This window comes from Carlito syrichta, unplaced genomic scaffold (assembly GCF_000164805.1).
Source record: "Carlito syrichta isolate Samal-C Ts95f unplaced genomic scaffold, Tarsius_syrichta-2.0.1 Scaffold143178, whole genome shotgun sequence".
Classification (NCBI taxonomy): domain Eukaryota; kingdom Metazoa; phylum Chordata; class Mammalia; order Primates; family Tarsiidae; genus Carlito; species Carlito syrichta.
The window spans coordinates 19318-30568 of NW_007087274.1; the positions used below are offsets into that span (position 1 = coordinate 19318).

The following is an 11251-nucleotide window of genomic DNA, read 5'->3' on the forward strand; positions in this document are numbered from 1 at the left end:
ACTGGAGTGCAGTGGCTGCTCCCGGCCACCGCAGCCTCGACCTGCTGGGCTCCGGCGATCCTTCTGCCTCAGCCTTCCCAGTAGCCGGAATTACAGGCATGCGCTACCATGCCCGGCTAATTTTTTGATTTATTGTAGAGATGAGGTCTTGCCTGCCCAGGCAGGTCTCGAACCTGCGGGCTCAGGCAATCCACTCACCTCAGCCTCCCAAAGGCGCGGGATTACAGGCTGGGCCACCGAGCCCGGCTGTGGCTCATATCTAATCCCAGCACTTTGGGAGGCCTAGGCAGGAGGATCACTTGAGGCCAGGAGTTCAATACCAGCCTGGGCAATATAGTGACACTTCATCTCTACAAGAAATCAGAAAATAGCCAAGTTATTACTAACGCCTGTAATCCTGGCACTTTGGGAGGCGGAGTCTAGAGAATTGCCTGAAATCAGGGGGTTCGAGACAAGCCCGAGCAACATGGCGAGACCTTGTCTCTACAGTAAATCATAAAATTAGCTGGGTGTGGTAGCACGTACCTGTGGTTCCAGTTACTCGGAAGGCTGAAGGGTCACCTGACCCCAGCAGGTCGAGGCTGCGGTGGCCATGAACGTGCCACTGCACTCCAGCCGGGGTGACAGGCATGAGCCACCTCGCCCAGCCTGGCCATATCTTCTTAATAGACTATATTAAGTGTCAGTTTTCCTTCATGAAAGACAAATTAACTTAATTTTAAATTATACCACTGTTACTTAATGATTAATATTGGTGAATTGTTAAAGGGTTCCCAAAATATAACAATTATTCATACTAATAAAGGAAAAAATATATAAATTTTCCAATTTATCCTCTGCTTTTTGTTTTCTTGTTCCTTTACCAGTATTTTATTTTTTAATGGAAAATATGTATGTTTTTATTTATCTTGACACCATGTGTTCCCAAGAGTTTTATTACATTATTGCCAGTGGTGATGCATTGTTAGTCCAGAATAATGGTTTCTGTTTCACTAGAAGTAATAGTGGTGAACTTCACCGTTTGTAGTCTTCTCTTCTACACATTTACTGCTTACTGAACTCACTATACTCTATACTTCTGCTGTTCATATGCTGCTGTCTTACAAAATGCTTATACTTTTACCATGAACTTAGCCTAGAAAAAATGTGATTCCCACAATATCTTATAATGTGTGTTGAGTACTCCACGTTGGATCCTCTTTAGCATCAGTAGAAGTTTTTCCAGTTGATGCCCAAGGTAGCACTGGGAAAGATATATACTTATGTACGGCCTTTGTTTATCCAGAAGCTTTGCCTGGATGATGAACATCTTCTGTGACTACTTTGTTCATTGTTTGCATTGGTATTATTATTACTGCTTTAAAATATATCTGACAAATAATAAAAATGCTTCTCAAATAGATTTCCAATATCTTTCATTTTAGTTATTGTAGTCTATGGTGTCTTTTTTTCCTGTGTAAAAATTGGCTTCAGCCGGGCTCGGTGGCTCAGCCTGTAATCCCGCGCCTTTGGGAGACTGAGGTGAGTGGATTGCCTGAGCCCGCGGGTTCGAGACCCGCCTGGGCAGGCGAGACCTCATCTCTACAATAAATAAAAAAGAAAAAAAATGAGCCAGGCGTGGTAGCGCGTGCCTGTAGCTCCGGCTACTTGGAAGGCTGAAGCGGAAGGATCGCCGGAGCCCAGCAGGCGAGGCTGCGGTGGCCGGGAACGGCCACTACACTCCAGTCTGGGCGACAGAGTGAGACTCCAACTCAAAAAGAAAAAAAAAAATTGGCTTCTTTGTCATCCTTTTTTAATATTTCAACTCAAAGCAGTGGTAGTGGGTATACTTTTGTTAACAATATATCTCATATATCAGGAAAATGAATATTACTTTAATCTCTAAACAGAAACCAGCCAGATCACTTGCATCTGTTCCTTGCAAATCATTGAAGACCTCAGATGAAATAATTGAGACTACCAATGACTTGGGGAAGATGGAGCTTTTCTGCTCTATTAATTGTTTTTCTGCATATAATAAAGCTAAGATGGAATCTTCTACAGGTAATGTTTGTTTAGCAGTTGCAAGGTTTTAGTAACTATTGAAGAATATTGCAGCCAGGCACAGTATCTCACACCTATAATGCCAGCACTTTGGGAGATTGAGGCCCACCCAGGAGTCTATCCTGGGCAGCATAGTAAGACTCTGTCTCTAAAAAGAGGTTTTTTAAAAAAATTACTCAGCATGGTGGCGTGTTCCTCTGGTTCTAGCTACTTGGGAGGCTAAAGCAGGAGAATCACTTGAGCCCAGGAAATTGAGGCTACAGGACCTATGATCATGCCACTGTAATCCTGCCTGGTTGACAGAATAAGACCCTTTTTAAAAAAAAAAAAAAGAACTGCTCGCCTGATGCTAAACCAGCACCTGTTCAGAGAATGTGCAGAGAATCACAGTGCTAGGGAATGTGTTCAAATTTGAGTTCTCTAGTGATTACATGACTAGATCTCACTCAGTTGCCTAGGCTAGAGTATGGTGAAATGATTATATCTGACTGCAACCTTGAACTCCTGACCCTTAAAGTTTGTAACCTGTGTTTGGGAAATTCCAGAAAAAAAATCTAATCTTCAGTGTGGTAATGGAAGCCTACTACTGAGGAAGCATGTGATTGCCTTAAGGAAGGTTGGAGTGCAGTGACACACCGGTGGCCACCCCAGAATCGACCTGCTAGGCTCCCATGATCCTTCCAACTTAGCCTTCCGGGTGGCTGGAACTACAGGCATGTGCTACCACATGGCTGATTTTTTTTATTTATTGTAGAGATGAGGTCTCGCCAAGTTGCCTGGGCTGGTCTCGAACCCATGGGCTCACACAATTTTCTCATCTTGGCCTCACAAGGTGGTGAGATTACAAGTTTGAGCCACCGTGGCTGGCCGAAATGGACCACTTTTAACGTGCACCATTTCCCCCCTTGGTTCAGGCCATCTTTATTTTTTGCCTCCTAATTAATCACCTAGCATCTACTGTATTCCCCCAGAACAATCCCCATAGGAAGACTCTTGTTATATTTTGCTTTTTACATTTTAACCTAAGGGTAATTAAGTTCCTCCTCTACTAAAATTCTTGGATTGTATTTTATCTGATGCAGAGCAGAGACGTAAACAGCGCCTACAAGAACAATCACCCAGGTTGCACAATGAATATTTGTGTGCCTGACCCTGAATTGTACCCCACAATTTTAAAATTAAATTTAAAAAAAAAAAAAAGGAAGAAGGTTGGTGCAGTGGCTCACGCCTGTTGACCTCATACCTTTGGAGGCTGAGACTAGAGGATCGCTCAAACCTAGGAATTCCAGATCAACCTAGGCAACATAGTGAGACCTTACCTCTATTAAAAAAGAAAAATATTTTTTAGGCTGGGTGTGGCGGCTCAAACCTGTAATCCCAGCACTTTGGGAGGCTCAGGTAAGAGGATTGTCTGAACTCACAGGTTGGAGACCAGCCTGGGCAACTTGGCGAGACCTCATCTCTATAGTAAATCAAAAAAAACAAAAAAAATTATCCGGGCATGGTGCCTTATGCCTGTAGTTCCAGCTACTTGGATGACTGAGGCAGAAGCATTGCCTGAACCCAGCAGGTTGAGGTTGCAGTGGCCGTGAGTATGTGCCACTGCACTTCAGTCTGGGCGACAGAGTGAGACTTGGACTCAAAAAAAAAAAAAAAATAGAAAAATATTTTTTTATAAAGATTGAAGAAGGTTACACTTTGCTTTAATTTATTTGCATTAATATATTCAAGGGAGACCTCCAAAAAACCGGAATTTATTTTTAAATTGTGTATTTATTCTTTTTTTTTTTGAGTTGGAGTCTCACTCTGTCACCCAGACTGGAGTGCAGTGGCTGCTCCCGACCACCGCAGCCTCGGCCTGCTGGGCTCCAGCGATCCTTCCGCCTCAGCCTTCCAAGTAGCTGGAATTACAGGCATGCGCTACCATGCCCAGCTGATTTTTTGATTTATTGTAGAGATGAGGTCTCGCTGCCCAGGCGAGTCTCGAACCTGTGGGCTCAGGCAATCCACTCACCTCAGCCTCCCAAAGGCGTGGGGTTATAGGCTGAGCCACCGAGCCCGGCGTGTATTTATTCTTACATGTTGAAACTTAAGTCACCTTAAAGGACTCTCTGTGATGCAATACACCTATTGAAACACTTTTCACTGCTCAAAACACTTTTGGAGGCTGGGCGCAGTGGCTTATACCTATAATCTCAGCACTTTGGGGAGGCAGAGGCAAGAGAATTGTTTGAGCCCAGGAATTTGAGGCATGGTGGCTTGAGCCTGTGGAAAGCTATTGGAAAGCTGAAGTGGAAGGATCGCCTGAGCCTAACAGGTTGAGGCTGTGGTAGCCATGACCTTGCTATTGCACTGCAGCCTTGGCGACAGAGTCGTACTCTTACTTTTAAAAAAACAAAAACAAGTCCGGACTCAGCAGCTCAAGCCTGTAATCTCAGCACTTTGGGAGGCCGAGGCAAGAGGATTGCCTGAGCCCACAGGTTCGAGACCAGTCCAGACAACTTGGTGAGACCTCATCTCTACAATAAATCAAAAAATTAGCCAGGTGTGGTGGTGCAAGCCTGTAGTTCGAGCTACTGGGAAGGCTGAAGCAGAAGGATTGTCTGACCCCAGCAGGTCAAGTCTGCGGTTGCCATAAGGGTGCCACTGCACTCCAGCCTAGGTGACAGTGAGACTCCAAGTCAAACACAAAAAACAATTCTTGAACTTGATCAATTTTCATGCCTTTTGGTGCTTCTGCTGATTTTTGTTTAACCTCTTTTTTTATCTGGGGAAACAAAAAAAGTTCATTCAGGGCCAAGATTGAGTGACTAGAGAGGGTAAGGCATGGAATCATGACATTTTTGGTCAAATACTGCTGGACACTCAGCATGGTATGGACAGGTTTGTTGTCGTGGTGTAAGAAACAGTGACCTGTGGCAAATGCCATAACTCCAGATGTTTCTTCTGCAAATCGTGATTCAGCCTTCTCAAAACTTCCAGATAAAAACTTTGGTTCACCTTTTGATCATGAGGAACAAATTCTGAGTGTACTACAAGGGGCCTGCCTTGCAAAAGATAATTTCGGTTTTTCAGGGGTCCCCTGTGTATTGAGTACCTCCTACAGGATTAGCACATAGGAAGCACTTAGTATTAAGTTTATTCAATATATTGAGTCCAGCATGGTGGACCACACCTATAATCCCAGCACTTTGGGAGCTGAGGCGAGAGAATTGCTTGAGCCAGGAGCTTGAGACCAGCCTGGGCAACATAGTGAGACCTCATCTCTACAAAAATTTTAAAACCTAGCTAGGCCCCGGGCTTGGTGACTCAGCCTGTAATCCTGCACCTTTGGGAGGCTGAGGTGAGTGGATTGCCTGAGCCCGCGGGTTCAAGACCCGCCTGGGCAACTTGGCGAGACTTCATCTCTACAATAAATCAAAAATTAGCCGGGCATGGTAGCGCATGCCTGTAGTTCCAGCTACTTGGAAGGCTGAGACGAAAGGATCGCCGGGGCCCAGCAGGTCTAGGCTGCAGTGGCCGGGAGTGGCCACTGCACCCCAGTCTGGGTGACAGAGTAAGACTCCAACTCAAAAAAAAAAAAAACTAGCTAGGCATGGTGGCACGAACCTATAGTCCCAGCCACTTGGGAGACTGAGGTAGGAAGATTGCCTGAGGCCAGGAGGGCAAGGCTGCAGTGAGCCATGATCATGCCACTGCACTCCAGCCTGGGAACAGAGTGAGAGTTTAACTAAAAAAAAAAATCAGTATACTATATTTATAAGAAAGGTTCTGTTAGAATATAGAACGTTGTACTTAGCCCAGCTCTATAAAAGCAAGGTTTTTAAGTTACATTCTTTACATGAAGTATAGATAGTCATAAATGCTATAAAGTTTACTAATAGAAAAGCCCAAACGATCAGGGCAACTAAGTATTTCATCAAAGAGCCTCATATAGGACTAGTGGTGCTATTTACACAGACTGTAGAGTGACTGATATCTCTGGAGTTTGTAAATCATGCAAACTGGCTTATTACAGAAATCTGCAATATTAGCTTGGACACCAACCTAGATCCATTGATGTTGAGTTTTATAAATTCTGGAAGAGTTATTACCCATTAGGAAATTCTATAGAGTCTCTTTTCTATAGAGTCTCTGTTCTTCATGGTTAATTTCTCAGTAAAGTTTTTTGCTCATTTTCAAGCAAATACTGTAAAAGGACTGGGAAGCTATATGCAAAGGTAAAAGATATGAAATATTGAGGAAGTATAAATTTTCAGTTTAGTGTTTTAATAAAAATTCCTTCAGTACCCATAAATACCTTGTACTCTGAGATACTTGCGTAGTTTCTTGAAACACTTGTCTGATTAAATGATGCTTTCTGACTGATTTTGCCTAGTTTATAAGAAATCTTTTTGTTTTCATCAGAAAATGTTTCCATGGTGCATGATACTTCAGCAGAGCTCCTTTCTCCAAAGAAAGATATGACTCCAGTTATAAGCAACATAGTGTCATTGGCAGACAGTCATGTTGCCCTGCCCATGGTGAACACCGATGTCTTACAAGGTAAAAGTTGATGTTAAAATATTTGGCATAAACACTGTTTGGTCGTCTTTGATAAATCTATATGCTAAATTTTATTTTCATTTCCTGATATGAAATAAGCAATTACAGTTTATGATACTACTTGTAGATTACAGTATGAGATCTTGAGTTTATGCTCTTATTTTAACAGGTACAGTTTCTTCAGTAACAGCAAATGTCATTATGAATGTAAGTTTTATTTTATTTTAATTTATTACTATCTTTTGTCAACACATTTTTAATATGCACAGTAATTGTATATAGTTAGATTGTTTAAACAGAAGTATTGTCATATTTTTTCCTCTGGGTTCTTTTTTTGAAAATGTCAAATAATTCTAGTCATCTGAGTGATAAAAATTTTTTATTACAATTATATGCCAAAGGGTCATTTGAAGATTATTTATTTATTTATTTATTGGTCATAAAGCAGAGACAGGGTCTTGCTATGTTGTGCAGACTGGTCTCGAACTTCTGGGCTTAAACAGTCCTCCCATCTCAGCCTCCCAACAGGCTGGGATTACAGGTGTGAGCCACCATGCCCAGCCTACTTTAAAGATTTAATGCTGAATCTAGATTGTAAATAAATAACTTACAAATAATTGTTAATGTTTCCCCCTAGTGGAGCTCACACTGTAACTCAACCGTTTATTTTACTGTGTTATTAGAATACAGTACTGTAGGTGTGTTTTGATATTTTAATTGGTTATTTGAAAACTATTAAAACAAGTGCTGTTTTATCATTTTCTCCTGAAGATTTCTAAGAATTCAGCCAGTGAATCAAATAGTAGTGTTAACAGTAGCAATATGGAAGAACCAAGTCTTTCGCCATCTGCATCAATACTCAGTCAGGATATAGTTGGTTCCAGTATAGAAGTACAAAAAGATAAAGTATCAAACCAAGATTCTGCATACAATATGACATCTATGAAAATAAGTGATGGACTGTGTCACCCAAAATTTATATCCAAAATACAAAAAGTTAAAGGTAAATCACGAAATATCCAAAAATCTTGGTGTGCAAATTATCAGTTTTTGGAAAACAGTATTAAAAAAGATGTGACATTCTGTTATTCATGCCAGTTGTTCTGCCAGAAAAATTTTAGCTATAGAAAAGAATCGTTTGCAACCCACGAAACTTGTAATTGGGAAGAAACTCTGGAAAAATTCAGGAAGCATGAAAACAGTGAAATGCATTTGAAGTCATTGCAATTTTGGAGAGAATACCAGTTTTGTGATGGAGCTGTCAGTGATAATTTATCTATTAATTCAAAACAGATTGAGGGAAATAAAAAGTACCTAAAGCTTATAATTGAAAATATTTTATTTCTTGGAAAGCAATGTTTACCTTTAAGAGGAAATGACCAGTCTATTTCATCTGTGAATAAAGGCAATTTTTTAGAATTGTTAGAAATCAGAGCAAAAGATAAAGGAGAAGAAATATTTCGACTTATGAATTCACAAGTTGACTTCTATAATAGTACACAAATTCAAAGTGATATTATTGAAATAATAAAGACTGAAATGTTGCAGGATATTGTGAATGAGATCAATGACTCTTCAGCTTTTTCAATAATATGTGATGAGATAACTGATACTGCCACAAAAGAACAGCTTTCAGTTTGTGTAAGATACCCACAAAAATTATCAAAGGCTATCTTAATTAAAGAAAGATTCTTGGGTTTTGTTGATATTGAAGAGATGACTGGGCCCCACTTACATAGGACTATCAAAACTTATCTCCAGCAAATTGGAGTTGATTTGAATAAAATACGTGGCCAGGCCTATGATAGTACCACTGATTTGAGGATAAAATTTAATAAAATTGCAGCAGAATTCAAGAAGGAAGAACCACGAGCTTTATACATACATTGTTATGCACACTTCTTGGATTTAGCAGTAATTAGGTTTTGTAAAGAAGTAAAAGAACTTCGAAGTACTCTAAACACTCTCAGTTCTTTGTTCAACACTATTCATATGTCTGGGGAAATGTTGGCCAATTTTCAAAACATTTGTAAGATAAGTCAAAACAAAACATGCAAAAAACATACATCACAATCATGTTGGACAGTCCATGATCATATGTTACTGTCTGTGATTGATGGTCTTCCAGAGATTATTGAAACATTGCAAGTTTTATCAAGCCATTCTACAAACACAAGTTTGGCTGATAAACTGAGTGATTTGCTGACATTGGTTTCTAAATTTGAATTTGTCTTTTGTTTGAAACTTCTTTATCGAGTGCTAAGTGTTACAGAAATTCTTTCCAAAGAGCTTCAAAATAATACCATAGACATTTTTTCTTTGTCTTCAAAAATAGAAGCAATTTTGGAATGTTTATCATCTGAAAGGAGTGATGTATATTTCAAAACTATCTGGGATGGAGCAGAGAAAATATGTCAAAAAATAACCTGTAAAGGTTTTGAAGTTGAAAAGCCTTCTCTTCAGAAAAGAAGAAAAACTCAGAAAACAACAGATCTCGGGAATTCAGATAATATTTTTTTTCCTACTTCAACAGAAGAACAATATAAAATTAATATTTATTACCAAGGGTTGGATACTGTATTACAAAATTTAAAATTATGCTTTTCAGAGTTTGATTATTGTAAAATAAAGCAAATTTCAGAACTGTTATTTAAATGGAATGAACCATTAAATGAAACAATAGCCAGACATGTTCAGGAATTTTATAAACTTGATGGGGACATTATCCCAGAACTTAGATTTTATCGGCATTATGCAAAACTTAACTTTGTCATAGATAATGATTGCATCAACTTCATCAGTCTTGGCTATTTGTTTATTCAGCATGGTCTTCACAATAATATTCCTTGCATCTCAGAGCTATTATATATTGCTTTGTCTTGGCCAGTTACTTCAAGTGCTGAGAACTCATATTCTACACTGCCTCAACTTAAAACATTTTTATGTCATTCATTGGGACAAGAGAAGCTTAGTGGCCTGGCCCTAATGGCTGTTGAGCAGGAATTGGTAAATAAACTAATGGAGCCTGAAAGACTCAGTGGAATTATGGAAAAGTTTATCAGTCAGATGAAATAAATCTAATACTTGCTAATTTGAATTTACCTTAAAAAATCTTGTATTTCTGTTGCTAGTTTTTATTTCAAACTTATGGTTCAAAATTCAAAAGACATAGAATGATACACAGTGAAAACTCTTCTTTCCTTCTTGAGAATTCAGTTCCTCCTCCCTGGAGTGTCATCTTTTCTTAAATATCTTTCTAGAGATTTTTTTTTTTTTTTTTTTGAGTTGGAGTCACTCTGTTGCCCAGGCTGGAGTGCAGTGGCAAGCTCACGGTCACTGCAACCTCAACCTGCTGGACTCAGGCAATCCCTTCCACCTCAGCCTTCCAAGTAGCAGGAGCTACAAACACGCACTACCATGCCTGGCTAATTTTTTTTTTTTTTTTAATTGTAGAGATGAGGTCTCACCATGTTGCCCAGGCTGGTCTCAAACCCATGGACTCAGGCAATCCATTAATCTCTGCCTCCCAAAGTGGCATGAGCCACCATGCCCAGTATTTTTCATAAGTGTTACTATGCAATGCATGCTATTCTTCAGCTTGTCCTTTCCACATAACATGTTATTTTTGAGATTGTCCCATTTGAGTACATAAAGAGTTTCCTGATTCTGTCATTCACAACTGCAGCTTTTATTGTATGAATGTATTGTAACGTAAATTTGCACAGTCCCTACTGACATTTTTAAAAAATATTTTACTATTATAAATAATGCTTCACTTAATAGCCTTATACATATATCACGTTATATTGTAAGTAACTGTAAGATAAAATCTAAAATTAGAATTACTACAGATTTGTTCATTTTTATTTTTGATATTGACAAATTGCGTTTTTTTTTTTTGAGTTGAAGTCTCACTCTGTCGCCCAGACTGGAGTGCAGTGGCCGCTCCCAGCCACCGCAGCCTCGACCTGCTGGGCTCCGGCGATCCTTCCACCTCAGCCTTCCGAGTAGCCGGAATTATAGGCATGTGCTGCCACGTGTGGCTGATTTTTTGATTTATTGTAGAGATGAGGTCTTGCCAAGTTGCCCAGGCGGGTCTTGAACCCATGGACTCAGGCATTCCACTCACCTCAGCCTCCAAAGCGCGGGATTACAGGCTGAGCCACCGAGCCCAGCTGACAAATTGCTTTCTATAAGGGCTGTGCCAATTTACAATCCCACCAGCAATGTGTAGAGTGCCTATTAAATCTTTATAAACAATGGTATTAAATGTTTAAATCTTTGTAAATCTGTTAATTGAAAAGTTGTATTTTAATCTCAGTGGAAATTTGTATTTTCACTTAATAATATTGGGTATTTGAGCCATTTGTATTGCCTTTTTTGTAAATTGTCATGATTAAACATTAAAATTAAATATTGCTGTATTTTTGGTTTATACATCACAGCTGGAAGACACAACAAATTAATAAGCTACTTTCTGAAAATCTAACTGTTTTTCGAATAAATAGCCCCAAAAGAAAGGACTCTTTTCTGAACACTCCAGAAAAGTTTGAGTAATTTGTTCCATAAATATTTGAAAGACTTTAGTGGTGCATGTATCTCGGATTGGAATTTTATTTTATTTTATTTTTTTGAGAAAGAGTCTCACTTTGTCACTCAGGCT

The 11251-nt window shown here is 39.5% G+C and overlaps 1 protein-coding gene across 1 annotated transcript in view; it reads left to right on the forward strand.

Moving 5' to 3' along the window:
* Positions 1 to 9846, forward strand: part of ZMYM1 (zinc finger MYM-type containing 1) — a 26207-nt gene extending 16361 nt beyond the window's left edge. The window contains 4 exon segments of the mRNA XM_008050187.2: positions 1890 to 2043; positions 6505 to 6588; positions 6758 to 6795; positions 7360 to 9846. Coding sequence (XP_008048378.1) covers positions 1890 to 2043; positions 6505 to 6588; positions 6758 to 6795; positions 7360 to 9663 — 2580 coding nt within the window. The 3' untranslated portion in view covers positions 9664 to 9846.
* Positions 9847 to 11251: the final 1405 nt, after the last annotated feature.